Source organism: Mus musculus, chromosome 15 (assembly GCF_000001635.26).
Source record: "Mus musculus strain C57BL/6J chromosome 15, GRCm38.p6 C57BL/6J".
In the NCBI taxonomy this organism is placed as follows: domain Eukaryota; kingdom Metazoa; phylum Chordata; class Mammalia; order Rodentia; family Muridae; genus Mus; species Mus musculus.
In genome coordinates this window covers 102,495,950-102,523,782 of record NC_000081.6, presented here as the reverse complement: position 1 = coordinate 102,523,782, position 27,833 = coordinate 102,495,950, and the positions used below count along the sequence as shown (strand labels likewise).

The following is a 27,833-nucleotide window of genomic DNA, read 5'->3' as shown; positions in this document are numbered from 1 at the left end:
GTAGCCCCCCTTCACCTCCACTCAGTCTCTAGCCATTCTGTTGTTAAGGATCCCCAAGGCTACTACTGCACCTTGCCTCCTCTCGGTAACAAAAAAGAACAAGGGGTTCAAAAGGAGAACAAGCTCACCATGTTTATTCCTTATACCCTCATGACCCAAGGCCAGAGAGAGCAGGGTTTTGGAAGCCAAAGAGCAGCATTTATTCAGGACTCCAATAGATTCATCCATCACCCACGGAATGAGGACAAATCCTGTGCTGGCTGGGGCCCTGTGGTTCATGGCTCCTTGCTTGCCTGTGCCTTCCTCAGTCTCAAGGCAGACAGGCTGTGTCAGAGGTAGAGATGGCACCTCTGGAGGGTACCAGAGCTAGGTGGATACATGGACCCAGGGGCAGAAGGAGCAAGAAGTAAAAGATGCATATCCATCACTGCAGTGGGATGCTACTTGCTACCCGCCATGATCCTGAGGTACTGTAGGGCGCGGTGAGCAGCATCACCTCGGGCTGCCTCCCTGGTGGTTGCAGAACCATAACACACAGTGGCTGGCTGGGTGGACAGTTCCACTAGGCACTGGCAGAGCCCACTCAGGCTCAGTTCCTCTGGAAACCAAGAAAGAGAAGGGAGGCACTGGTGGGGAAGGGGCACCAAACAGTGTACACATCACCCATCTCCCAACTCCTTCATACTTGCTTTGATCCAGTCCCCTCCATCCCCAGTCTCTAGTTGGCCATACCAATATCCAGATAGCTGACATGGAAAGCCTGCTCCTCAGAGAGCTCACTGAGGACACTGCAGCAGGCAGAGCCCAGAGCCCCTAGAGAGCCCACGGAGCAACTGCGAAGGGATAGGATCTTTTCTCCCACAGAATTCCGCAAGGAATCCCAGGTGCAGCCTGGCCCACGATTCCTCAGTCCATCCAGGCGGGAGCTCACGCCCTAATGAGATAAGAGTGAGAAAGCAGCTAAGGACTGTGGGACCCAAGAACTGGGTATTATGCTCTGACTCCTGGCAGCCTTCCTCATCCCAGGAAAAGTTGCCTATAGGGGCTTTGCCCTAGGCCAGCTTTCACTAGTGACCCTACATATAGGCTGAGGGGACTTCTGGGCGCACAGGTTCAAGGAGCCCTGGGAAGGAAAGCAGGCCCATACTCACTTCCAAACCACAGACCCAACCCAATTCCGTACCATGTCCTGCAGTGTGAACCACATGTCGAGCCCACACAAGCCACTTACAATGGAAAAATGATCGTCATCAGGCTCTGCCTCATTGCCATCCCGGGCATCCAGAGGTACAGTGTGCACTCGAAGGAGCATCTTAGCTGCTGCGTTACGCTTTGCCAGCTTTTTGGAAGTGCCACTGCCTGAGGGTGGGGAAGGAATTGTTCAACTTGGGGATTCCTAACAGACCAATGCTTTCCCTCTAGGTTAACTTAGACAGTCACCCAATGAGATACCACTGCAAAGAGGAGCTCAAGGCCTGATCTTTTTAACTGAGGAGTTGGTGAGCCAGATAAGAGGGGGAAAGATGGGCAGGGACAAGGGAGAGACAGGAAGGCAGGAGCTGAGCAAGGACCTGCAAAGCAAAGGAAGCTGGGACAGAGCACAGCCAGGCAAAGAACCACCTTGTGTTTGGGGTTACAGTGTGGCAAAGAGAGAAGGTGAGTGAACCCCCTTTTCCCCAGTTACCAATCTCAATGAAACGCTCCACCCGGCAAGTCATGGTGAACTCTTTGCGGTGAGCAGGCCCAGACTCTTGGGTCACCATGTACTCTGGCAAACGCCAGCCTTTTTGCACCACCAGCTCCTTGAAAGAAAACCATAAGAGAGTCCAAGGCTTAGTGAGGAAAGGGTCCTTAGCCAATGGCCTTCTACCAAGAGCCTCCACCTTTGAGTGAGAAGGAGGACCACCCTACCCACAAGTGCACACGCCCCTGCCTCAGCCCTACTTCAGAGAAGATAGCACACATGACAATGAAGACGAGGCACACCTGCAGAGCACCGACGGGGTTGCACTCAGACTGCTGAGGAGAGACAGGGGGCTGCATCTCCATGGGAGGGCTCCTAAAGAAAAAAGGGCCCAGGCCAGTGCTGAGGAAAATGCAGAGGTTCCTCCTGTCCTGGTCATGGATCAAGTGCCAGCCACTACCACCTCCCAATTCCTCACCAGGCAGGCAGCTATCTGTCCAAACATCTAGCCTTTCTCCTCCCTCCCCACACCCCACCAAGTGAGGCTCTGCTACTTCCCAGGAGCACTTAGATGTGGAAATCCTTCAGCAATGTCCCTGTGATGGAGGTAAAGGAGCTGTACACACAGTCCTGGAAGTACCTTTTGGGTCTCAAACATGGAGCCTCTAAGATGTTTAAACAATCTAACATTCATTGCTTGGCTATTTAATCATCATAAATTACCTCCTAGCTCAGGCTTACCAACCAGCTGGTGCAAATTTTTCAATTACACCAGTCTGTCTTTACTCTCAGGCTTCCTCATCCTGACCTGCCTGAGTCCAAGAGCTATGAGACTAGAAGCCAAGACCCCCTCCTTCCTCCAAGACGTCAGGGGACTCAAGATACCTGGTTAGTACAGCAGATGGAACAGGGGCAGCAGCTTCTGCAGCAACGACAGGAGTGTCCTCAGGCGGTGAAGAGTCTAGGAGAGAAAAAGAACTTCCCGAGGGGAAGAAGGTCTTGGATTCACACCCATGTAGAAGGGAATGAGGGTGTGAGGTCCTTCTGACCTTTCCATCCCCTGAGAACTCCTTCCCCCCGATGCAGACTCGGAGAGCCTCAGCAACAGCTCTTCCTCCTGGGATCCTCTGCTGACCCCACACTGGCTCAGAAGCACTGAGGTTAGGGTGGGGGCTCAGAAAAGAGTCTCTTTCTACCCAACAAGCTGCAACCTGAATGTGGAAGAGGGAAAGCCATCTTGCTAGAAAGAGGGGGCATGCCAGGACCAACTTTATCAGTCTTTGCCTCCACCCCCTATGCCCTTTTCTCATGCCCCAGAGCAGCCACCACCCATCAAAGGGGGCTGGCTATTACTCTGAGGCACTCTAGAAACACCCTGTTCAGCTTCAGAGGAAATTCTCAGGAAGGGGCCACGAGAGGGTGGCCATGAGTCACCAGACCAGGCTTAGGGAGAGAAGTAGATAGTGCAGAGGCCTGGGTTCTCAGCGGGCTTCTAGTGTGCCTTGGCTGTTCCTCCCTCACCTGCTGTCCTCCAGGGCTGGTTCCAGCATGCTCCCCCCTTTGAGGTGTTTGAGGGCCACCTCAGCTGCCTTGTGCTTGGCTGCCTTCTTGCTGGGGCCCTGACCTAAGAAAAGGGGCGTGGGCAATACTGGAGGTCACCGGCAGGACAGCAGAGAAACCAGCCCCCACAGCCTATCTCCTCATAGCCAGAGGGAGTGAGAAGAGCCCTCTGACCAACCTCCCCTGTCAGAACTGGAAGGGTTCTACTAATTGTTGGACTAGCCTTTTTCCTAGTTAGCATTAACAGTCAACTTGGCACAACCTAGGATCTAAAAGGATCTGAAAGGAGAGCCTTAACTGAGGAATTGCCTACATCAGCCTGGCCTGAGGGCATGTCTGGGGGTGGGTGGGGGGGATGGACTGATAGTTAATTGATGCTGATATGCACAGCCCACTATTGTGGTACCACCCCTAGGCAGGTGGTCCTGAACTGTGTAAGAAATCTAGTAGAGTATAAATAAGCCAGCCAGCCAGCATGGAGTATCTGCCATTGTTCCTGCTGTGCTTCTGTGGCTGTGAAGTGAGTTCCTTAGTCAGAAGTAGCAAGAATCAGATTATTTTCTTTGGTCTTGACTGATAATGTGAGTTTCTTCCTTAGCTTCCCTTAGTCATGAATGTAACCTGAACTGTAAACCTATCAACCCTTTTCCTCCTCTAAACTGCTTTTAGTTTCGGAGCCTTACTACAGCAACAGAAATGGGCCTTGAACACCTCCTCTTTCAGTCAGCTCCCGTAATGAAACTGTGCCAGGCAGGATTTTTGAGCTCCAACACTGGTGGGTTGCGGAGGGATGTTTTGCTCTGTCTTTCTTTCCCCTTTTCTCTTCCCTCGGTAAATAGGAAATAGAGACAACTGAGGGTCTGAAGTCAAAGCTCTGCTCTGCCACTTATTACATGTGAACTGGAGCCTACCATTTAATTTCTCATACTAAGTTCTTCGTGTTCAATGTGAGGCATGAAGGCTAGCAGAGTATGTGCTCCCCCTAATACCCACGAGGAGTTCAATGTCTCATTTACTCTTCCTCTGGGGTGATAAAGTAGCAGATCTCTGTGACATTTCCTGTTCTCGCCAGTGAGTCTCTCGGGTCCCGTCCACCGTCTCACAGCCCTGTTCCAATCCTTCTTTCCCCCTGAAATATCTCCATCCCTCCCTGGCTTTAAAGGAGAGGACTGTGAGGTGATCGCATGATATTAAGCCACGGGCCCTGTGAATGCACACCCCAGCCAGGCTGCCCAGGCCTTCCTCACCAGTGCAGCTGGTGTCGCCAACGGTGACCCGAAAGGTGAAATTAGGTTGATGGGCTTGGCCCTCGGCTTTGAGAAGGTCGTACACGGGCGTCTTTCCTATTCTGGTCCCATACTCCTGAAGAAGGCTGATCGGGGTCTTGCCCGGGTTGGCGGCCAGCATTTGCTCTATGCTGGGAAGGGGCACAGACCAACATCACACTTCCCCTTTCGGCACCCACCTGGCAAATCACTGTCACATTAGACCTAGCCACATTATAGGGTCCATGAATTCCCAGGCAGTATAGCATCCATTGGCTGGGTTAAAAGTTAAGGTGCATGAGGGAAAGCAAGGTCCCAAGGCAAGTGGAGAATGTACTGTTCTCAGTTAAGGCGAGGGATCCTGTGCCGTGGTGCTGGTTGAACGTGCATTTCCCCCGACACAATACAATTCGGGAACCCAGTACCCACCAAATACACTGAACGTCGGGGCATAAAGCCCAGGGCTCTAGTGCAGTCTGGGAATCAAGCCAACCCCAAACTAGAGCTGGAGGCGTTGGCCACAGCCCCAGTGCATGCCGGGAACCTCTGCCCACTACCCCAGTGCTTGCTGGGAACAACCCTCAGGCCAGGTGCATGCTGGGGCCGCGCCGCCGCCCCTCCTCACCACCTCACACTTTTCGTCCTTCAGGAATCCAAGCGAGGCAGCTCACCTGGGCAGCCCGCAGCCTGTAGTAGTGCCGGAGCCCTGATCCTCTTCACTCATTCCCTCCTCCGTCCCCGCGGGCGCCACCGTGACTACAGCCTCCACGCACCCCAGTACACCGCCGAGGAGCTAGGGCCGGGGCCAAGCCCGGAGTCGCGGCCGGTAGGGCCCGCCGCGGGGCATGCTGGGATCTGGAGTCCCCCGCCCACTCGGCTCCTTGTGTCTTCTTATGGATCCGAGCTACCCGCCCCACAACCCTCAGCGAGACTCGCCCGGGCATCTGCACCGCCTTCTGGGAGGAGCAGACCCTCGGCGGAAGCTTCCCAAGCTACTACGAGTGGGTTGGGTTTTTTGTTTTTTTGGTTTTTTTTTTTTCCTAATGTCATTCCCGCCTTCCTCCTTGCGCACCGCCTCCTCCCAAGCCGACACTGTGAGCATGCGTATTAGCTGCGTGTAGGCGGCCAGGGGCGGGGCGGTAAGGTCTGTCTCCCTGAGAGAACTACAGAACCCAGGCGCCAGCGCGTCATTCGGGCGCCGCTGCGGGCTTCGCTGCTTTATTGGCTATACTGAGAGCGACTTCCTGTAGGCGCTTGCAGATTGGTCACTTGGCCCAGAGGGCGGAGACGAGGAAAGGTGTAGCCTTCTCCTTGAGGAAAGGCTGTGATTGGCCGAAGTCCTTTTGCTGCCCCAGAGGGTGTGCCTTACCTGGCCACCCCCACCCCAGAGCTCTGGGGTTTTATAAGTCCGGAGTTCTCCTCAGACCCGGTCTCCCAGGCTGTAGCGTAAGCTTCTCAGCACTCCGTGTCAAAAAACCCGTTGCTTTTCTGTGGCTTGTCCTTCGCCTCTCTTCACTAACTCCACGCAGCCTGACAGGGTTCGTGCCTCTTTAGATCAGCCCTAGTGAACCTCTTTTAACTGTCCCGAGAATCATTAGATGGACCTTCTGTGTTTAGTCTCACCTGAAAGAGCACAGGAATAATTAACGAACTAATATACGCGCAGAGCTTAACGATTACCTTTGGCTCTCCAAAGCCTTGATACCACCAGAGTGAAAGAAATATGGGAAATCTTGTGACCTTGGACAGAAGGAGAAAGTGATACCACGAAAAACGTGATTCAAAGAGTGTTTTTTAAAATGGGTCTAGGATAAGATGTCTTGCTAGAAAGGAATAGGGTTAGAGGTAAGAGGAATCAGTAATGAAAACGAGCGATCGGTCATCCAGGAGCACAGAAGTGGGAAGGGACCTACGGCTGGGTGGATTCCAATTGGGTGAAAATGGAGCAGCGACGAGGGAAGGCCAGCTGGAGATGTCGGTATGACAAGGGACCAGTGCCAGAGCGTTGTGTATACTGATGGACTGCGCTCTCGGGGTGTAGGAAAGAATCTGTAAGACAGGTCACAAGGGGATCCTACAGATTCCGCATGAGGACCAAAGTGGAACTGCCGTAGAACACCTCCAGGAAGGAGCCTGGATCGCGCCGGATGGCAGCCACAGGCTCCTTTAAGAGGCCGGCGACTCCAGCGCAGCATCCCCCGCTCAGGGCGTGTCCGTCCCGGGGGGCCAGGGGCGGGGGCTTTGGAAGGAGCGGGAGTTCAAGTCGAGTGGGGACGGGGCTTCGAGTAGGGGGTGGGGGCTAAAAGCTGGGGCTGACACCCGTACACCTGAGTTCCACACGAGCATCGCCGGTGACAGCTCTCCAGGTCCGGTGGAGGGCAACGGGGGGAGGAGGGAAGGAGGAGGAGGAGGAGGAGGCGGGAGCAGCATCCGGAGCGGAGCTGCAGCAGCGCCGCCTTTTGTGCTGCGGCCGCGGAGCCCCCGAGGTGAGAGCCTGGGCGACTTGTGGGGGTGGGGGGCAGGGATGGGTTCGGGTCTTGGGATCCTGGCGTGGAGGGAGGGTCGGGATACAATTGTGGCGTGGTGGGGGAGGAGGTGACTCGAGGATGCTGAAGCTGTGGTATGAAGGAACTAGAGCCCTGGACCCGACGCCTGGAGATAGGAAGGAACCGGGCGAAGCTGAGGGATGCGGCGGCCCAGCTTGGAGACCAAGAGCCTCCAAAGCTGTGGTGGATTATGCGAGGATGAGGGTGGCTAGGGGAAGACCTAAAGGACAGCGGGCAAGAGCACGTCCTCTCCTCCTCAACCTCAGGACCTAGAAAGGAGGGAGAATTGTGGCCCCCTCCAGGGAAGGGATGGAAGGGCAAGGCCTAATATACCCACCGCCCCCCTCCCCCACTCCTGCACCTAATAGGCTCTACCTGAAAATTAGGCTGCACCTACACCTGCATGCCCTGGCAGGGCCCTCTCCCCCGTCCATCTGTAATCCCTCTAATCTCCAGCTGTGGCATTCCCTACCGTCCAGCTGTTGCACCCCGTCCTCCATTTGGATGTAGTTTTCTCTCTCTTCTGCCTGCTCGTCTCTGGTTTCCTTAACCCATTTCCCTAGTCAGGCGCTTCACAAACCTCCCTTTTTCTCACACACTCACCAAACTCCTTGGCTTACAATCTTGGTAGGCAAGGCTTTGGCTGAGGGTAGAAAGAGAAGAGGGGTGGGTTCCATAAACAGTAGTAGGGCTGCAGGGAGGAGCCTTGCGGCTCTCTGTCTTCTGCCTCTTTGGCCTTCAACCAAAAGAGCATGCACATGAGGTCTCACACACCCCAGGCACCTGGAGCCTCACTCTAAACTCTCTTCTGATTCTCCCAGCCGCCTCGTGGTTTTCAGGCAGAGGGTCATCCCAAGCTTACACCAGTAGCAAGAATTTGGAAAGGAAACAGCCCAAGTTCCCTCTGGGCCTTGCTGTCCAAACATTAGTGTTTACAAGTTCAAGAGTGCTGCCATCTCTCATGGAAAGTTATCTGGGCCCCAAGTTGGGTCTAACCAACTGTTGACTTCCAGGAAGACCCCAAGGTCCAATACTTGCCAAGTCCTAGATCTTTGGTGGATGGAGGTGGAAGATGGAAGGTGTGGCTGGGGTTTCCTAGACTTCTTCACAAGAGCAAAACCCTGTTAAAAGCAGTTACTGCTCTGAGTCTCTGGGAATGGGGGTTAATAATAAAATGATAGAGAACACGAAATTCCAGCACCCACCTCTGCCTTTGCTGCCCATGCCTAGGGAGTAAGAGAATGGGAGGTGGCAGCTTTTCTAGAATCCATTGAAAGGATGCCAGCAGAGGACATGGTGGCTTTAGGAGAGTTTGTCCATTTGCCCTCAGAAAGCCCGGTCATGTGTGAACCAGGATAGGGGCCATGCTGTTCTGGGGCATAGGGAGCTCCAGAGAAGAGCCCTGTTCTTCAGTTTTATCTATTTATTCATGGTATTAGGAATTGACCCCAGGGCCTACATTCTGGGCAAGCTTTCTACCACCAAAGTACACCATTGGGTTGTTTGTTTGTTTGTTTGTTTGTTTATTTGTTTTCAAATTTTTTGAGACAGTGCCACTAAGTTACCTCTCAGGGCTTGAACTTTAAATTCTCCTGTCTCAGCCTCTTAAATAGCTGAGCCTTTGAGGCCTGTGCTGACAGACCTGGCAGGTCGCATTTTTCTTTATTTTCCTTTTTTCTTTTTTTCTCTACCTCCCTTTCTTCCTCATTATTACCTCTTGTCTTGAGGAGGTAAACAAAGGAAGCACAGAGCATGGTGGCTGGTAGAAGCCTCAGCACAGTGGAGGCAGGTGGAGACAAGTGGATCTCTGTGAGTTCAAGGCCAGCCTGTCTACACTACAAGTTTCAGGGTAGTCAAGACTACATTGAGTCTGTCTCAGCAAACTAAAAAGAAAAGACAACTTTGTATCAGGGTCTAGTGGTGGTTCAGGTGGTAAAGGCCTGACAAACATGCATGCAAGAAGCAAAGACAAGACTCTGGGTTCCATCCCTAGCATAAAGCCTGCCTGCCATGATGCTTCACTTTCTCCTACACTGGGAAAGTAAAGGCAGGAGTTCACGGTCATATTTCACCACATTGCAAGTTTAAGGCCAGTCTGGGTGACATAATACCTTGTTTCAAAAAGAAAAGTATTTTTTTCTATGTACTTTGTGTGAAACATCATGGTTGCTGTCTATAGAGTGCATCCTGTGTGCCAGGTTCCAGGCCGAAAACTTGTTTTGGTTACTTCAGTGATGCCTATAACATCATCAAGTTCTGCTGTCGTCACTTTAGGGATGAGGACACTGAAATGACTTAGTTATTCAAGACCCATTAAATAGTCTTGGTGGCGTTCGTGTTTCAGTAATCAGCGGGCTAAAAAGTCAAAAATGCAAGGAGGATCAGGACTTTGAGGCCTGGCATGGCATGATAGCAAACACCTTTAATCTAGGACCCCGGAGTGCAGAGGCTGGCAGATCTCTAAGACTAGCCTGGTCCACACATCAAGCTCCAACCTAGCCACGGCTACATAATGAGAGCCCCACCCACCCACCCACCTCTCTCTCTCTCTCTCTCTCTCTCTCTCTCTCTCTCTCTCTCTCTCTCTTAAACACACAGACACACACACAAGGAAAGAAGTCAGCATATGGCTAGAGCTGGGCCTATCCCACAACCTCATGTATGACTGATATAGTATCACAGTCCACATTTAGATGCAGAACAGCTTTGTTAGCAGACCTTATATACTATAGGTCACCCAGCCAATCAGAAGCAGCCCCAGCCTCTGCTGGTCCTGAGGCCTATGGCTCCCTCATGCCTAGACCAGGGGCATGAATTAAAAAACATATAAAAACAAAACCATCATCTTTTATGATAAAGGAAACTCAACATTATTACTGAAATAATATAGACACGCCAAAAGAAGAGAGTTGGTAACCGACTTGTGGTACATGACTGCAATCTTAGCACTTGGGAGAAGAGACGGAAGGAGTTCAAGTCTGGGTTGTGCTATTTGAGGCGCCATCTTATTTAAGGAAGAGTTTCACCTGTGACCTTTTTATTAATTTTTTCAAATTTACAGACATTGGTGTTCTGCCTTAATATATGTTTGTGTGAGAGTGTCAGATCTTCTGGAACTGGAATTAGTCACAAACTGCTATATGCTGTGCTGGAGATTGAATCCAGTTAACTCTGGAAAAGCAGCCAGTGCTTCTCCAACCCCCTTCCCTGATTTTTTTTTTTTTTTTTTTTTTTTTTTGGTTTTATTTATGTGAGTACACTGTCTTCAGATACGCCAGAAGAGAGCTTGTGACCTACCATGTGGTTGCTATAAATTGAACTCAGGACCTCTGGAAGAGCAGTCAGTGCTCTTAAACATTGAGCCATCTCTCCAGCCCTTCTGTTACGTTTTTTTAAGACAAGGTCTCACTATGTAGCTTAGGTTGGCCTTGGACCCAAGATCCACCTGCCTTAGCCTCTCTGTTTGCAGGCACGTCTTAGCTCATATGGTTACTTTCAGATAGTTTTAAATGCAAATTCAGTTCTGGTTCTGTATATTCAACTTCTTCCATGCTTGACTTACTGTCTGAGAGAGACTGTGACCCATGACATACTGTTCCTGCTCTCTGCTTTTTATGATCTGAGCAAGGATGAGAGCTAATTTCAGCCATGCCATCAGAAGGGCTGACATTATTTCTTCATGAACCAGAGGGAACCAGCTAGGGGGTAAGAACGAGGTGCAGGACTCCAGGCCTTCCCTGCAGTTTGCAGAAGCAAGACAGCAAATATGGCATTTCCAGCATGTCTGTTGTCACATGACCACTGAAACCTAAAAGTGTCATTGGTCCCGGGGTAGTAAAAGGTCAGAGACCAAGTCCCCCTTTCTTCTGATTAAACAGGAGAGCTGGTCTCCCTTGAATCCATAAAGACATGGTGTCTAGCTAGTTGGGAAGACAGAACTAATCTAGGAAAATGGCCAGCACAGCTCACTGCACCCTCTCTCCTTCTCCTACCCCTCTTCTGCCCTTAAGGCCAGGTAAGAGTCTCACAGAGACTTGACATAAGGCAAGGCTGCTCCACCAACCCTTCTCCCTGAGCAGCACCCCCTCCCCAGCCCCCTCACTGTCCACCTTACTGGCAGAAGTGTGAGAATAGGGAACCCCTGGGCCTGATGGGGGAGAACCTGGGGATCTATGTTCCCCCAGTTCTCAAAAGGTAACTCCCTATTTAAAAATAAGGCCTAAAAGAGTGGGCATTCTTCCCATGTGGGGAGAACTCTGGGGTAAGGACAATGGATCCTGTCAGAAGGGAGAGTAAACCTGCAGGCAGGCAGAAAGCACAGCTGCATTCATCCGAAACATCTATCCTCCAAGGGTCCCAAAGGTAGAGAACCAGGAATCCCAAGCCATGGCCACTTTCTCCTCTGCAGCCTCTCCTCAGACTAATTAGAAGAGAGTGGAACCTCCCAGCCTGCAGGAAAATGAAGTCCAAGCAGGCAGGGATAGTTCGGTGTAAGAACTCAAGACACAGGCAGATGGCCACACCTCTGAGCAAAGCTTCCAGCACTGGCCCAGCACACAGGCCATTGGATGCTGCTGTTAAAGCAATAGAGCTAGGGAGAGCTCACAGAGTTCACCTGCTACAGCCTTGCTGCCTCCTCTGGCGGGAAAGCCTAGGAGGACTGAGGCAGAGGTGAAGGCGACTTGCATACAGGTCCCGACTCTGTAGCCTTCCTGTGGGACCCTGAAGGAACCATCTGTAAAGCAGGAGAGCTGGCTGTCTTTAGAGCCTCTCCATTGGTAGATAAAGGCAGGGACCTCTGTTCCCTTGCAGTCTGACAAAGATGCTGTCCACATTTAATCCTTGTGGTTCAGAGTGACAGGCGAATCCCTCCTCTATGCTCCCCCCCGCCCCCGCCCCCAGGCACTGCATAATTGATGGCCAGGGAGACAGGTTGCCCTCCCCCAGGGTGACCGAATGTCTGGGGCCCCGGGGCTTCTAGTCCACCACTCCCAAAGTCCCAGCGCCAAGACCCAGCTTGGGTTAATGAGACACAGCTGGTGGGTCAGGAATAAAGGAAGCAGAAAGGGGGACATTTGCTGGGAAAGAGGATTCTCCAGTTTACCATGGCTCCCTGGAGACCCTCAACCCTCCCTGTCTTCTTTCAGGTCAATCTGGAAGATCTGTCATCAGCCTGAGGGGTGGTAGGGGTACCCGGAGCATAACTGAATACCCTACCTGGGTCTCATCTCCCAGCTTCTTCAGCTATTACCACTGCCCTAAAAGTCGAGCAGGTGAAATGGCTTCTCTGCTCTCCCCATCTGCTGGCCCTGGATACCACAGGGCCCTCTGGGGATGCCTGTGTGATCTGAGGCAGGCAGAGCTGCAGACCGTTTCTGAGGATGTCATCCTCTATGACTAAACTAAGCCCAGATGATGGAGGTTGGTGGGGGGCACACAAACCATTTTAAAAGGCCTGGTGTTATAATACCCAAAACTCAACTTCTAGATAGGAAACGGACTAGGGAAGGGAGAGTCGATCTGTGTTTTTCATCTCCATCTTCCCTGAGTTCTCTGCTTTTCAGACCGGCTTTTCAGGCCATTCTCCAGGTTTGAAGCTGTTGGCCAGTCTCTCACCTAGTTCCTTTGACTGTTCCTTTCTTGTCCCATCTCCATTTCTTAACTTATGTGTGGTACTGTATCCCAAAGCAACCCCACGAGTCTTCCCCTCCAATCCCTGCCACTTTTTCTCCACCAGGTGCCGAGCCCAAGTAACTGAGGTCAGAGGAAGGTGGGCTTCAGATCACCCAGGTGGGGGATGACTTCGGGGTCCGCATCTGCATACGGGCAGCAAATATAGCCTGCCCAGGTCAGGGGCGGGCTCCTACGCGGCCCCGCCCCTGCCTCGCGTTCACGTGACCCTGGGCTAATCTTGTCCCGGTGACTTCACGGGCCCAGTAGTCATGGTTACGCCGCAGCGCCCAGCCCTTCCCCCAGCTGGCTGTGCTCTCTTCTCCCCTCTTGGACCCCTCCCACAGCCGCGCCCCCAGCCCCGCACCACGTGACGGTCGGGAAGGAGGTCGACAGGGGATGGGGCGCCGTGGCAGTAACCCCTTCCACTCCGCTTGCCGCGGTGCGGTCACTGGTGGCCAGGCGGTCCAGCAGGTGGGCCGAGAGCTTGCGAGGGGGCTTTGGTGAGGGAGGCGGAAGCCTTGGGGTCGTTTGCAGGAAATTCTCCGGTGCGTTCTGGTGCAGGCTGGTCTGTGCTTGTAATTTACCTTACAATAGACACCGTGGCTCTCCAAGCCGCACATTTTGTAGGCTATGACAGCAATTCAGAGGCTGTGGTTCCTGATTTCTGGACCTTGGTTTTCTCTAGACCGTAGGAGAACTAATAATGCCTTCTTTGCTAGGCTGTTCTGAGGGTGCAGGGAACTGAGAAATACACGGAGCATGTGCGGCCCTGGGTGGGTAGAGCAGTGCTCCTACTCTGGTTGGAAGCTGAGCGGGAGCCATGGAGCGGGAAGCTCAGGCTTTGCCCACCCAGAAGGGAATTAACTAATCAGGGTTGGAACTTCACAGAAGACTTCCAGGTTGAAGTGAAACTTGGAAGACAAGAAGGGTAACCCTTTGTCGCCAGTGGGGCTAATAATGCCAACTGTATTTGTATAATTTTTAGTTTTTTAATGACAGGGTGTGTGTGTGTGTGTGTGTTTTGAGCTAATGGCACCTTGCACTTGCAGGGCCTTGGATCCTCTGGAACAGGAGTTATAGGGGTTGTGAGCACCATGTGGATGCTGGGAATGGAACCCCAGTCATCTGCAAGAACAGTAAGCACTCTTGACCCTTGTCCATCTCTTCACCCCCTTAGCATATGTTAGTTACACATTTTAATGGGTTTCACTGTTACATTTTCATACGTGTGTGTAATGTACTTGATCACCCATATTCCCCATAACTCTGGTTCCATCGTTCCCATAGCCTCCTTGTCTCCTTACATTGTCATATCGGTTTTTGTTTTGTTTTTTGTTTTGTTTTTGTGACCCACAGAGTTTAACTAGGTTTGCAAATAGGATCATGAATGAGGGTTAATTTACAGTATCACTAGCACCTTATCAATGGCTATACCATCAAAGAAAATGGCTTTCCTTCTCCCCAGCAACCATTAGCTGCATGTATAGTCTCAACAATAGAGGACCAGAGGGAGGGAAGAGGTGATGTGGTGTGAGCCCTCCATATCTCAGGATTGCATGTTCACATATCCAATATGTGATAATCACTATATTTTATGCTGATAATCACTATATCCCTAGAGTTTATGGGTTTGTTTGTTTGTTTGTTTGTTTTTAAGACAAACTTTCACTCTATAGCCTAGGCTGGCCTGAAACTCACTATGAAGCCAGAGATGACCTTGAACTTCTGATCCTCTCACCTCCATCCCTGAGTGCTGGGACTGCTGGTATGTGCCGTTATGTGTGTGCTGTTGGGAGATTGAACTCAAGGCCTCTCCCATGCTATGCAAGCACCCTACCAACTGAGCTATATCCCCAGCCTTCCCACCTTAGAGTGGTATATTGTACTGAGGATTAATTTCAGTAATATGTTTATACCAAATGCTAACTTACATAATAATTTCTTGAAAAGTTCACATTGTCTTTGGACACCATAAATCAGAACCCTGATATAGCGTCGTGTCCAGGGTAGCCTAGATATCAACATAAATAAGCCACTAAGGTATCTAAAGCAAACGGGGCTGATGAGTTTGTGTTTTGGGTCTTTCAGAAGCTGGATAAGAAATTAAGAAAGAACTTAAGAGGCATTTGGTGGTGACAGCTGATGAAGCACTATAAGGACAGAATGACAATGTGTCATTTATTTTAAAAATTTTTTAAATTACTGTATATTGTGTATGACTGTTTTACCTGTATGCATGTATGTGTACCAAGTGTGTGCCCGTTGGATTCTCTGGAACTGGGGTTACAGATAGTTGTGAGCTACCATGTGGATGTGACATTCAAAGCCAGATCCTCTGCAAGAACAACTAATGCTCTTAGACACTGTGCCCAGCCCAGTATGTAGGATTTTCAAATGTACTAGACACAGAATCAACTGAGGTGCTTGTTAACTATGCAGATCCCAAACAAACCCCGTCCCCAGTGAGAGTCTTCAAGAGCAAGGACTGCAGATGATGGTTAGGCAAGCTAAGACTTTCCCAAACTTCCTTTGCATCATGCTCTGAGCATACTCCTCTGTGACACCCCACACACACTGTGGTTCGTTCCCAGGAGAGTACTGCAGGGGCTGAAGAACTTGCCTCAGAAGCTGTTAGATTGTTGTCAGGGAACCTTGCATCTCATCCTATGATATCCAACTAAACATGTGGCTGGAAGAATAGTACGTCTCTTGGAGTCAAGTTCTGAAGTAAGCCTGAAAAATTGGGAGAGTTTGTTGTGCCTGAGTGCTGTTGTTACCTAGTTCAGCTCTTTGTATGACTGGAGAAATTGACACTTAACTATACTTTACTTGAATCAAATATAAAACTTAGAATTTTTGCTGTTGTATTTGTAGTGCCAGCTAGGGACTAGATCCATGGCCTGTGCCTGTTTGTATTTTATTTTCTTGTTTGCTTCTCTTTTTCTCTACATAGGGTACAATTTTATGTAGCCAATGCTAGCTTCAAATTGAGGCTCTTCTTGCCTCTTCCTCTCACGTCCTGGGATATATGGTACATACCACAGACCCAGCTGGATGTGTGGATTTTATTATTTTTGGAGATAGGGTCTTTGGTAGCTCAGACTGGCCTCAGATTCATCACTACTTAGCCAATTGAAGATAGACAGGGTCTTTTGTAGCTCAGGCTGGCCTCAGATTCCTACTTACCAATGGCCTTGAATGTTTGATCCTCCTGCCTCCAGCTCCCAAGTTCTGGGGTGATGAGCCTGTGCACCATGCTTGGGTTTATGCAGTCCAGGACCTTTTGCCTTCTAGGCAAGCACTCTACCTAAACCACATCCTCAACCCATTTTTATTTCACACAGGGTCTCCTTTATTCAGACCAACCTCAAATTTGCTGTGTAGCTGAAAATGACCTTGAACTGATTACTGCCTCCACCTCCCCAGTGCTAGGATTGCAGGCATGCACCACCACAGCAGGTTTATGTGGTGCAAGGGCTCTGTGTATGCTGGGGAAGCACTTTACCAACTGAGTCACATCCCACTTCCTCAACTTGTGATTTTCTAATTAGTGCTGTTTAAGTAGCACACAGCTACAAACTGGGACGAATTTCTATTGCCTGGGGCTGGGCGTGGTGGCACACGCCTCTAATCCCAGCACTTGGGAGGCAGAGGCAGGCGGATTTCTGAGTTCGAGGCCAGCCTGGTCTACAAAGTGAGTTCCAGGACAGCCAGGGCTACACAGAGAAACCCTGTCTCGAAAAAACCAAAACCAAAAAGAAAAATAATAATAAAATAAAAAAATAATTCTATTGCCTGGGAAGCTGAATCTTGGTTTGGGGAGCTAGGGGTAGAAGAATGATGCAGAAGGCTAGAGCTTCTCACAACCCCATTGGATAGTTCTGCCCTCAACCCCTTTATTTTTCCAGTTGTGCCGAGGGGATAGTACAGCTCTGTGGTTATGGTTATAGACACAAGATCACATCCCACTGGAGAGGCCTAAGTAGGTACCTGTAAGCACAGAGAAGAGAGATGGGCCCAGATACTAGGTGTTCCTGGGAAGGCCTCAGTGACTGTTAACTAGGGAAGCCCAGGAACATCATCTGGGTAACTGAGTAGAAAGCCTGCCAGTATCATTCAATATAAGGGAGGTTTAGGTGCATTACCACCATGTGCCCAAGATTTAGATCCAGGGTAAAGTGATTCCTAGGCTGGACTTAGTGATACATACCTTTAATCTTAGCGCAAAGGAAAGAGGCTGGTAGATCTCTGTTAAGTTCAAGGCCAAGCTATTGTTCCAGGACAACCAGACCTATATATGTATATTTTGTGGGAGGGGGGATCTGATTTCATATAATATCTGTGTTTTTACAGTCAACCTCAGCTGATAAGAATGGGTGCTGCAGGGGTTAATGACAACTGCACAGCCAAGAGGAAGTATTTCAGTTGCTCTTTTTTTTTTTTTTTTTTTGAGACAAGGTCTCACTGTACAAACAATGCTGGCTTTGAACTCTGCCTCCCAAGTGTATATGCCACTACACGAGGCCTAGTTTTATTATTACTAAAAAAAATACGTATATTTTTAGATTTATGTGTATTGGTGTCTTGCCTGCAAGTATGTCAATGCATCTTGTATGTACAGTGACTGGAGAAGCTAGAAGAGAGCGTTGGATCACCTAGAACTGGAATTTCAGATGATTGCTAGTCATGGAGTAGTAGGTTCTAAGACCCAAAGCCAGGTCCTTTGCAAGATCACCAAGTACTCAGTGCTGAGCCATCTCTCCAGCCCTCGCTTTTGTTTTTGATCTTGCCATGCTGGGCATGAAACCTGGGCATGATGACGCCAGGCAGTGGTGGCACACCCCTTTAATCCCAGCCCTTGTGAGACAGAGGCAGGCAGATTACTGAGTTCGAGGCCAGCCAGGGCTACACAGAGAAATCCTGTCTTGAAAAAAACCAAAAAAGAAAGAAGAAAGGAAGGAAGGGAGGGAAAGGAAGGAAGGAAAAGAAAAGAAAGAAAATAAATGTTGCATGATGGAACTATGATAACACCACCGCCATCTCTTCTGCAGCAGCGGTTAGTCCCGTGCCTTGCACATGTTGAACGCTTTGCATTCCACTACTCTAGCCTTTGTACTTGAGTTTGATACTTTAAAAATTGTGGGGGTGTGAATGTGCTATAGTACATGAGAGGCCAGGACAACACTTTTGGGGGTTGGCTTTCCTTCCGCTGAGTAATTCACTAGGCTTGCAACAGCAGATTATTTTACCCACTGAGTCTTTCTTTAGCCAGTACCTGAGTGGGTTTTTGCTTCCCTCTGATGATACTCAAGTATATTATTTATATACAAGAGTATTGTTGATCACTAATCAGTGCCAAGAAGCAGCTCCTCTGTATTAGGTTTCCCATAGGGTACAGAGAGTTGACACTCAGGCCAACTCCAGCTAGGTACCGTGAGCTCTTGCAGTAACTGGCTGATGGCCCTTCCCTCCTTAATTCCTTACAGGGCCCGCTGCTCAGCACACCTGGCTCCAGAGGCCATGGCCTGCCTCCATGAAACCCGAACACCCTCCCCTTCCTTTGGGGGCTTTGTGTCTACTCTAAGTGAGGCTTCTATGCGAAAGCTGGATCCAGACACTTCAGACTGCACCCCCGAGAAAGACCTGACGCCCACCCAATGTGTACTTCGAGATGTTGTGCCTCTCGGTGGGCAGGGTGGAGGAGGACCCAGCCCCTCCCCAGGTGGAGAGCCTCCCCCAGAGCCTTTTGCCAATAGTGTCCTCCAGCTACATGAGCAGGATACAGGTGGGCCAGGGGGAGCCACTGGGTCACCTGAGAGTCGAGCATCTAGAGTTCGAGCTGATGAGGTACGTCTGCAGTGCCAGAGTGGCAGTGGCTTCCTTGAAGGTCTTTTTGGCTGCCTGCGCCCTGTCTGGACAATGATTGGCAAAGCCTACTCCACAGAACACAAGCAACAGCAGGAAGGTAGGCCAGATCCCTGTAAGAACACCCTCCATTTCCTTCAACAGTCCTACCAAACCTTCCTAATCCGCTTTATTTTCCTTTACATTTGTTTCTGGTGCTAGGATTAAACACTACATGCTAGATAAGTGTTTTACTTAATCTTCAGCTCTTCAGTATTTTCTCACATTGTGCTAGGAAACTGAACCCAGGAACTTGGGTTTTACACATCCTAGCCAAGTGCTCTACAAAAGAGTTTTATATATGTGTATATATATATATATACACATATACACCCTTATGTCCACCTAGCTTTTCACAAGACCACCCAAGTATTTCCTTTACTAGACTTTTCAGCCTACTTTGTTTTCTCATCATTGATATATTCAGCCAACCCTTGAGTGTCTCAAGTTCAGTGCAGATCTGTCTGAGTCTGTGGCACTGTGCCTCCTACCTACAGACCTTTGGGAAGTCCCCTTTGAGGAAATCCTGGACCTGCAGTGGGTAGGCTCAGGGGCTCAGGGTGCTGTTTTCCTGGGACGCTTCCACGGGGAGGAGGTAGCTGTGAAGAAGGTTCGAGATCTCAAGGAGACTGACATCAAGCATCTTCGAAAGCTGAAGCACCCCAACATCATCACTTTCAAGTGAGGTCCAGGGCAGGGGCTGGGGGTACCATGACACATAGGACTCCCCTCACCTGGGACTATATCCCCTTTCTCAAAGGAGACCCAGAAATGGCATGGGTAGAAATGTAGGTCCCAGGTACACAAGGCAGATAATTAAGCTTTACCCCTGTCTGGCCCTCAGGGGTGTTTGCACACAGGCCCCCTGCTACTGCATCCTTATGGAATTCTGCGCTCAAGGACAGCTATATGAGGTGCTCAGAGCCGGCCGCCCTGTCACCCCCTCCTTGCTGGTTGACTGGTCCATGGGCATCGCTGGTGGCATGAATTACCTGCACCTGCACAAGATTATCCACAGAGACCTGAAGTCACCCAAGTGAGTAAGGATGCAAGCTGATGTGCGTGTAGGTCACCTACCCATGGCAGCCTGGCCAACTCCCTATGTTTTAGATTCTGCCTTAAGTCCATCCCTTCTTCCCAGTGGCAGTCCCCTGGAGGGCTGTGGTGAGCCTCTCTACTTTAGGTGTGTCAGATATTATCAGAAAGTAAGAGCAGTTAGATGGGGTATGGAAGGATGTGGATCCTGGCTGACTACACTCTTTACCAGCATGCTAATCACATACGACGATGTGGTGAAGATCTCAGATTTTGGCACTTCCAAGGAGCTGAGTGACAAGAGCACCAAGATGTCCTTTGCAGGAACAGTAGCCTGGATGGCTCCTGAAGTGATCAGAAATGAACCTGTGTCTGAGAAGGTTGACATCTGGTAAGCAGCAGGATGAGACAGGTACAGAGGTCATGCAGGTCTGGAGAGAACCCTTCCAAATGATGTTCCTTCCTCAGGTCCTTTGGGGTGGTGCTATGGGAACTACTGACTGGAGAGATTCCCTACAAAGATGTAGATTCCTCAGCCATCATCTGGGGTGTGGGAAGCAACAGTCTCCACCTGCCTGTACCCTCCAGCTGCCCAGATGGTTTTAAAATTCTACTTCGCCAGTGCTGGTAAGGATGGGAGCTGGGAGACTGGACTGACAAAAGTTAAGGAACATCTAGAACTCAAGACATCTAGGCTCAGATGTCCTTAGCAAAAGCAAGCCAAAGCTTTCTAATCTCTCCAAGGTCCAGGACACAGAATGTGTACCAAGGGAACTTAACTTACAACTGAGAACAGGCTGCACTGGCCTGCAGAAAACACATTAAAGATTTGCATCATATCTTCTTTGAACATGTATCTGACTTGATGCAATGAGCAATATTTACGATGTCAGGTTGCTGTAAAGCAGAACGATGTCACTGACCTTAGTCCCCAAGGAAGGAAGACTGAACCTGTTACTGACATTCCCAGTGTTTGTTTCCTTTGATGGAATCATTTAAAAGTTGTGGGGAAAGGTGTGGCCCTGGCTGGCTTGGAAGACACTATGTAAACAAGAATTAAAGGCACCACAACCAGACACCAAACACTTTACTCGGGTATAAATATTAAAGCCAGGAACTGGTGGCACATGCCTTTAATTCCAGCACTTGAGAGGCAGAGGCCAGCCTGGTCTACAAAATAAGTTCCAGGGCAGCCAGAGCTATACAGAGAAACCCTGTCTCAAAAAAATCAAAAGGAGAAAAAAAACAAGCCAGGTTAAATAGACCCCTCTCTGTGGTATTTTGCTGTTAACAATGGTGTCAGATTAGGTGCTAGGAAAAGATGCTCTGGTTCCATTCTAATCCACCTTCCTATTTCACAACTCCTTTAGGAACAGCAAACCACGAAATCGCCCATCATTCCGACAGATCTTGCTGCACCTGGACATCGCCTCCGCTGATGTGCTCTCTACACCCCAGGAGACTTACTTTAAGTCCCAGGTGTGCTTTGGGTGGAAAAACAGACCTTTGACCCTTGCAGCCATGGCAGCTTTTCATGTGACCAGTTAATGTGACTGAATAGATAAGTCCTTAGAGAAACATCCATTCCCTTTTGTAACTTACAGTGGCTCAGGCAACCTTCCAATAGCACAGGTCTGTGAAGTGACAGGGACATAGTCCTCACCCCCTCCCCCGTGTCTCTCCATCCCTAGGCAGAGTGGCGGGAAGAAGTAAAACTGCACTTTGAAAAGATTAAGTCAGAAGGGACCTGTCTGCACCGCCTAGAAGAGGAACTGGTGATGCGGAGAAGGGAGGAGCTCAGGTATGTGCCTATTTAGGAAAGTGAATCTTATCTAAACAGCAGGAACCATTCATCATGGAGTCACAGAGAACAGGGTCCATTTCGGCCACAAGCGAACCCAGCTCACCGTGGGAAAATCATCTGCCCTTTCAGACATGCCCTGGACATCAGGGAGCACTATGAACGGAAGTTGGAGAGAGCCAACAACCTGTACATGGAACTGAATGCCCTCATGCTGCAACTAGAACTCAAAGAGAGGGAATTGCTCAGGTAGGTAAATAACCCTTAAGACAGTATAGTACATTCCTAGTTTTCATGAAAATAACCAATTTAGGAGACCCATACTGAGTCTGGATTTTTTTAGGCGAGAGCAGGCTTTAGAAAGGCGGTGTCCTGGTCTACTAAAGTCACACCCTTCTCGGGGCCTCCTACATGGAAACACTATGGAGAAGCTCATCAAGAAAAGGAACGTGCCACAGAAACTGTCGCCCCACAGCAAAAGGTGAGACTCACATGAGGACATTGCAGGAGGGATCCTAGCAAGGATCTCTTTAGTGGGGGGAGACTTACCACTGTTAATGTGAACATTATACTTTCCCTCCCTTACCAGGCCAGATATTCTCAAGACAGAGTCGTTGCTACCTAAACTAGATGCAGCCCTAAGTGGGGTGGGGCTTCCTGGGTGTCCTAAGGGCCCCCCTTCACCTGGAAGGAGTCGGCGTGGCAAGACCCGTCACCGAAAGGCCAGTGCCAAGGGCAGCTGTGGAGACCTGCCTGGGCTTCGTGCAGCTTTGCCACCCCATGAGCCTGGAGGACTAGGAAGCCCAGGGGGCCTAGGAGTGGGCCCTTCAGCTTGGGATGCTTGCCCCCCTGCTCTCCGTGGACTCCACCATGACCTTCTACTCCGAAAGATGTCATCATCATCCCCAGACCTGCTATCAGCAGCGCTGGGAGCCCGAGGCCGAGGGGCTACAGGGGGAGCTCGGGATCCTGGCTCACCACCTCCACCCCAGGGCGATACTCCTCCAAGTGAGGGATCAGCTCCTGGTTCCACCAGCCCAGATTCGCCTGGGGGAGCTAAAGGGGAACCCCCTCCACCAGTAGGGCCTGGAGAAGGTGTGGGGCTGCTGGGAACTGGAAGGGAAGGGACTGCAGGCCGGGGAGGAAACCGGGCTGGGTCCCAGCACTTGACCCCCGCTGCGCTGCTGTACAGGGCTGCTGTGACTCGAAGTCAGGTAAAGTATGGGGATGTTCTTCTACCCCACACCAAATTAAAATCCTTTAATCTCCTCATGGGTCCAAGTGCTAACTATACCCCAACCCCACTCAACTATGTATCCTTGCCCAATTCTTAATGACTTACCATTTTTTGACTGGTTTACTTACACCTACCCACACCCATCTCTACTGTAGAAACGTGGTATCTCATCTGAAGAAGAAGAAGGAGAGGTAGACAGTGAAGTAGAGCTACCCCCAAGTCAAAGGTGAGTGGTGCTGTAATGGCATCTTTCACTTTGGGAACTTTAAAGGACTCTACACAAGCTGTAACCATGACTCAACATTTAGGTGGCCTCAGGGCCCGAACATGCGTCAGTCACTATCTACATTCAGCTCAGAGAACCCATCAGATGTGGAGGAAGGTACAGCTAGTGAGCCTTCCCCAAGTGGCACACCAGAAGTTGGCAGTACCAACACTGATGAGCGACCAGATGAACGATCTGATGACATGTGCTCACAGGGCTCAGAAATTCCACTGGACCTACCTACTTCAGAGGTGGTCCCTGAACGTGAAGCCAGCTCCTTGCCCATGCAACACCAGGATGGCCAGGTAAGTTTGAGTTGCAACCACCAGACACTGAAAAGTGAACTGGGATCAGAAACCCAGTCATTTGAGAATCTAAAAATCATTATTCCATAACCATTAAAACAAATATCCATGTAAGTAGTAGTTGAGAATTAATGGTTCCGAGCATATAGTGCCTGATGTTTAATTTGTGTGGCAGCTTTGATGACAGTAGTCATCAAGGTATCCTAAAAGGAATCTAGCATAGTGCCTTGGACCTATGAACAGATTTAAAAAAAAAAAAAAAACTCCACTGTTAATGTAAAAGAAGGGTCCCCAAGGCTCCCCCACCTCACTGCATTTCTACTCTTCACAGGGCCCCAATCCTGAAGACTCAGACTGTGACAGCACTGAATTGGACAACTCCAACAGCATTGATGCCTTGCGGCCCCCAGCCTCCCTTCCTCCATGAAAGACACTCTTATTCCTTGTACATAGAGAAATATTTATATAAATAATATATATGCGCCACATAATCAACAGATAGATGGGGCTTTCTTAGCCTTAAGCCAGGCTTGAGAGTGAACGACGCCCCTGACCAATTACCGAATAAGTTCTGGGGACACTGGCAGCTGTGGAAATGAATGACTCCGAGTACTACCCTAGAGCTATAAAGAAAGGAAGCTGGCCCCTTCTTGCTTCACCCCATTCCTTATGTTGAACAAGCAAGTAGGCAATAGAAAAGCCAGGCTTGTCTCTATACTGTCTATCCCTGAACACTGGAGGGGCAGGTAGAGGATTCACTTAAAACTGCACTTTTATTTTCCGTTTACTGTTTACACATTTTGCACTTGGGAGGAGGGAAAGAAACTAAGGCTGGGTCATCCCTCTGAGGTTTCTCAGGTGGCAATGTAACTCATTTCTTTGTTCCTGTTTCTCTGCCCAAACCCTGGCTTTGGGCCAGACGACTAACAGCATGTGATGGCTCAGGCTGAAGAACTGGGGTGCTGTTAGTCCCCACTGTTATCTTGGTGCCTGGTAGGGGTGGGGACTGTCATATTGTAACCCCTGTGAACAACCTTGAAATATAACCACTCCATGCAGGCCCAACTGTCGAGGGTTTTCTTGGTGAATGAGTAGAGTGGTATAATACATGGTTTCAACTTGGATTTAAGATTTTATCTGAGGAATTTGGACAAGTTATTTTCTAAGTTAACATAAATGATAGCAGGTAAACTTTTCTAAATGATTTCAGAACAAGGAGGTCTCAAAACACCTATGGAGAAAACTAAATGAACAATTACTAGAACTTTAAAGTATGCAAGGTAGAACAAGGGGCAGCCATTCCCAAGTTTACTATCCTTACTATCCACGAGTTCCTGCCCAGCTCCATAAATGCACCAGCTGCTCTACAATCCTAGGGTAAGTGTAATTGTCAATCTCCGTAAACAAGTTTTCAGAGGCTACCCAGTATCATGGAGGGGGAGGTGATTGAGGGCAAATTAAAAAAATTGGAGTGGTAAAAAAGGGAAGAAAGTCCATTAATTCTATTGAAACTGAATCAGGGCTCTCTGGAAGTTAAAAGGTATAAAAATAACATCAGACAGGAACAACACCCACGTAAGTCACTGTGGCATCCAGTTTCTATTCACAAAGAAAAAGCTCCAGTCCATCTTTTAATTTTTTTTTTTGAAAAATTCCTGACATTACAGAACTAAACTGAAATGTATTAATAATCCACTCTTACATTTCCATGACAAACAAAAATTCATGAGCCAAACAAAAACAAAAACCAAAAAACAAAAGGGGGAGAAGCTTATAAAACTAAATATGGATATCTCAGCGTAACTGCTGAACAGAGAAAGGAATTAAAACACTTTAATTAAAAAATCATGAGTGGATGATAAAGTGTGTAGAAACTGAAAATTTACAAACTATTTTAAAACCTGGAGTCGCTGACTGTTCAGAAACTACACAGATGGATCATGGGTGGTGAACAGCAGGATTATGGATGGGTCTGCTCTGTTCTAGCTGCTCCCCATGCCACCTGTCTCCGAGGAAAGCCTGTAAAACACAAAGAAGAATAAGTCAGCTTACCTAGCTACAATTCATCACACCAAGGTATTTCAAGGTTTCTTAGATTAGCTAGTACCATAGTGCACAAGGTTGTTTATGTAACACCACTACAACCAAGGTTCCTGAGGTGTTCTCAGAAGAACATAACAAATGATGTTAAGTTGGTGACACTGTCTCTTCACGTTTTACTCTTTGCAAACTGAAAGCATTTCTAGAGAACATTAGGCTTCAAGGAGTTGATCCTGTCGTGTTTACACTAGAACAGCCCACCAATGTGAAGGAACTTTGTGTTGGGAGCCTAACATTTAAAGATATTATGTAATTTTAACAATACTTAAAGGGAGGAGCAAGAATAGGAACTATAGTGAAAAATTGAATTATTGTTTTCAAGCTTATAATTTTAGGACAAATACCAACAAAAAAACAAGTATCAAAGCTTCAATTCAGTTCCTTAGCTCACTCTTCAAAATCCAAAACCTGTGGCCTTACTGGTACCAAATTCTCCTTGTAAACATACCTGGCTACAGTGCCTTTCTACTTGTTTCAAATAGGTCATTTGAGGTCCTGGAATACAATTAAGCTTTGAGAGAAAGGCATTCAGTGTACATTTCATTATCACTGGGTAGCAGCAAAATGCCTCATTCTGAACACAACTAGAGGTGTCTCAGGTCCACACCACAAGCTTAACTTCACAAAGAGCCAACTGACATCCATTTGTGATGTTTGGCTTAATACCATGTGCACTAAATGTACAAATACCACAGGGGAAGGGGTATATCCCGGAAACTAGAAGTCATTCTTCAATTAAAATATGTTTTCTTTAACGTCAGAAATTATTTGTCCTGTCTATGTTACTACCGTAATGTGCCTAAACTTTAAATATACATGTGAGATCTCAAACTATGCAGAGTGAAGCCTCTCATAGGTAAAATGCAGCATAGAGGGGAATCTTTAGTTTTTTCAAAAGGAAGGAAGAGATGTTCAAGCAATGAGGACCTGCCCACAATATAAAAATGCCAGAAGTGGCAATGTCCACCTGGAATACCAATGCAGGGGAAGTGGAGAGGAGGGCACATAATCTAGCCAAATCAGTGAGCTCCAAGCTCAGTAAAAAATCTCAAAAAAGGGCTGGTGAGATGGCTCAGTGGGTAAGAGCACCCGACTGCTCTTCCGAAGGTCCAGAGTTCAAATCCCAGCAACCACATGGTGGCTCACAACCATCCGTAACAAGATCTGACTCTCTCTTCTGGAGTGTCTGAAGACAGCTACAGTGTACTTACATATAATAATAAATAAATCTTTAAAAAAAAAATCTCAAAAAATTAAAGATGACTGAGGAAAATAACAAAATCAGTTTTTGAATTCCACAAACCCATACATGTTCACATGCACATATATCAGGTCTACATAGGCTGTGGAAATGGCTCAGATACAGGTTTTGTCATCTGAGCACATAGACACCTGACTTTAACAAACCCAGTGTAGTGTTAAAACAGATACAGTAGATAGTGCATAGCATCTGTAGTAACAGCACATCAACCACAAATCAAGAGGCAGAGAGAGGAGAATTCCTAGAAACTGGAAAGTCAGCTTTTTTTTTAGTGATCAAAAGGACTATCTGAAACCAAGTGGAAGACAATGACAACCTCCACTTGTACACTATGGTACACACCTAGGCCCACACATGGACCCATGAACAACAAAACACGAACGCAGCAGAATCTTGCCTATCTCAAAATAGGATGACCCAATGACAAGGTAAATAAGCTTTAGGGACTCAAGATATTGCTCAGTGGTTAAGGACACTTGTTGCTCTTGTAGGGAATCAGATTTTATTTCTAGAACCGACATGGTGGCTCACAAATATCTGTGATTCCAATTCTATGGGATCCAACATTTTCAGGTCTCCAAAGGCCCTACATGTATTATTCAGCAAACTGAATAAGAAGAGACCAGTGGGAAAGAAAGTTTCAATGTAAATGGTTTGTTTTAATCTAGTATTTCAAAAAACAACCATATAGGGCAGTAGTACAGTGGCCATATAAACAGCTCAAGAACTATCCAGTACTCATAATAAAGCTTTATCAGGAATTTAAAGAGCAAGATGAACTAAATGAGTTACAGAGGGAAATCTCAACCAGAAATGCAATGACTTTTGACATCAGACTCATATAGGAGCATCAAGCTCTTAAATATTTTCACACCAAAAACCTTTGTTAAAAAGTATGGTATCAGCCAGGTGTGGTGGCGCACGCCTTTAGTCCCAGCACTTGGGAGGCAGAGGCAGGCGAATTTCTGAGTTTGAGGCCAGCCTGGTCTACAGTGAGTTCCAGGACAGCCAGGACCACACAGAGAAACCCTGTCTCGAGAAACCAAAAAAAAAAAAAAAAAAAAAAAATGGTATCAAGCCCCTTGAACATCTGTATTATTTCCCGGCAAATCTTTATTTGGAGATATTTATTGGATTAAGGCTAAGAGGCCTTCCAACAGACAAAGTTAAAACTCAAATCTCAATGAAGATGGTTAT

General features: G+C 48.5%; 3 protein-coding genes across 45 annotated transcripts in view; 1 reads left to right on the top strand and 2 right to left on the bottom strand.

The window, feature by feature from the left end:
• Positions 1 to 106: 106 nt before the first annotated feature.
• On the bottom strand, positions 107 to 7,706 carry Tarbp2 (TARBP2, RISC loading complex RNA binding subunit). 9 transcript variants are annotated; one of them, XM_030248453.1, is made up of 10 exons: positions 7,528 to 7,706; positions 5,181 to 6,132; positions 4,492 to 4,661; positions 3,206 to 3,308; positions 2,570 to 2,662; positions 1,987 to 2,059; positions 1,685 to 1,802; positions 1,232 to 1,359; positions 733 to 934; positions 107 to 598 (listed from the first exon to the last, which is right to left on the bottom strand). In XM_030248453.1, the coding sequence occupies exons 2-10, from the start codon at positions 5,231 to 5,233 to the stop codon at positions 441 to 443; spliced, it is 1,098 nt and encodes a 365-aa protein (XP_030104313.1). In that variant the 5' UTR covers positions 5,234 to 6,132; positions 7,528 to 7,706; the 3' UTR covers positions 107 to 440. The 9 variants fall into 9 exon arrangements, with proteins under 9 accessions (XP_030104313.1, NP_033345.2, XP_006520784.1 ...); NM_009319.3 differs by lacking the exon at positions 7,528 to 7,706 and having other exon boundaries at positions 5,181 to 5,591; XM_006520721.4 differs by lacking the exon at positions 7,528 to 7,706 and having other exon boundaries at positions 2,570 to 2,645; positions 5,181 to 5,511.
• On the top strand, positions 6,779 to 26,136 carry Map3k12 (mitogen-activated protein kinase kinase kinase 12). Of its 10 annotated transcripts, none has more exons than NM_001163643.1 (16): positions 6,779 to 6,995; positions 13,778 to 13,864; positions 14,405 to 14,493; positions 18,215 to 18,693; positions 19,130 to 19,313; positions 19,477 to 19,668; positions 19,900 to 20,058; positions 20,136 to 20,294; positions 21,038 to 21,146; positions 21,359 to 21,468; positions 21,601 to 21,717; positions 21,812 to 21,949; positions 22,058 to 22,682; positions 22,861 to 22,931; positions 23,014 to 23,275; positions 23,607 to 26,136. In NM_001163643.1, the coding sequence occupies exons 4-16, from the start codon at positions 18,249 to 18,251 to the stop codon at positions 23,700 to 23,702; spliced, it is 2,667 nt and encodes an 888-aa protein (NP_001157115.1). In that variant the 5' UTR covers positions 6,779 to 6,995; positions 13,778 to 13,864; positions 14,405 to 14,493; positions 18,215 to 18,248; the 3' UTR covers positions 23,703 to 26,136. The 10 variants fall into 10 exon arrangements, with proteins under 10 accessions (NP_001157115.1, NP_033608.3, XP_030104449.1 ...); NM_001358844.1 differs by lacking the exon at positions 6,779 to 6,995 and adding an exon at positions 13,083 to 13,199 and having other exon boundaries at positions 14,386 to 14,493; XM_030248589.1 differs by lacking the exon at positions 14,405 to 14,493 and having other exon boundaries at positions 6,839 to 6,995; positions 23,607 to 24,340.
• Pcbp2 (poly(rC) binding protein 2) overlaps positions 23,715 to 27,833 on the bottom strand; it is a 29,619-nt gene continuing 25,500 nt past the window's right edge. For 21 of the 26 annotated variants that reach the window (XM_030248402.1, XM_030248395.1, XM_030248398.1 and 18 more), the window contains one exon: positions 24,852 to 25,294. In XM_030248402.1, coding sequence (XP_030104262.1) covers positions 25,258 to 25,294 — 37 coding nt within the window. In that variant the 3' untranslated portion in view covers positions 24,852 to 25,257. Of the gene's footprint in view, positions 25,295 to 27,833 lie in introns of all 26 variants that reach the window. The other 5 variants (NM_001103165.1, NM_011042.2, NM_001103166.1 and 2 more) reach the window with 2 other exon arrangements.

What these genes read in the sequence shown, in the direction of transcription:
- Tarbp2 (XM_030248453.1), bottom strand. Translation starts at nt 5,233, where the DNA reads ATGAGTGAAGAGGATCAGGGCTCCGGCACTACTACAGGCTGCGGGCTG. An exon ending in CCATCTGCTGTACTAACCAG is followed by an intron (nt 2,060 to 2,569) that starts GTATCTTGAGTC and finishes TTTTTTCTTTAG; the next exon opens with GAGCCCTCCCATGGAGATGC. An exon ending in ACCCCGTCGGTGCTCTGCAG is followed by an intron (nt 1,803 to 1,986) that starts GTGTGCCTCGTC and finishes TTTTCTTTCAAG; the next exon opens with GAGCTGGTGGTGCAAAAAGG.
- Map3k12 (NM_009582.4), top strand. Translation starts at nt 18,249, where the DNA reads ATGGCCTGCCTCCATGAAACCCGAACACCCTCCCCTTCCTTTGGGGGC. An exon ending in CCCAACATCATCACTTTCAA is followed by an intron (nt 19,314 to 19,476) that starts GTGAGGTCCAGG and finishes TCTGGCCCTCAG; the next exon opens with GGGTGTTTGCACACAGGCCC. An exon ending in AGAGACCTGAAGTCACCCAA is followed by an intron (nt 19,669 to 19,899) that starts GTGAGTAAGGAT and finishes ACTCTTTACCAG; the next exon opens with CATGCTAATCACATACGACG.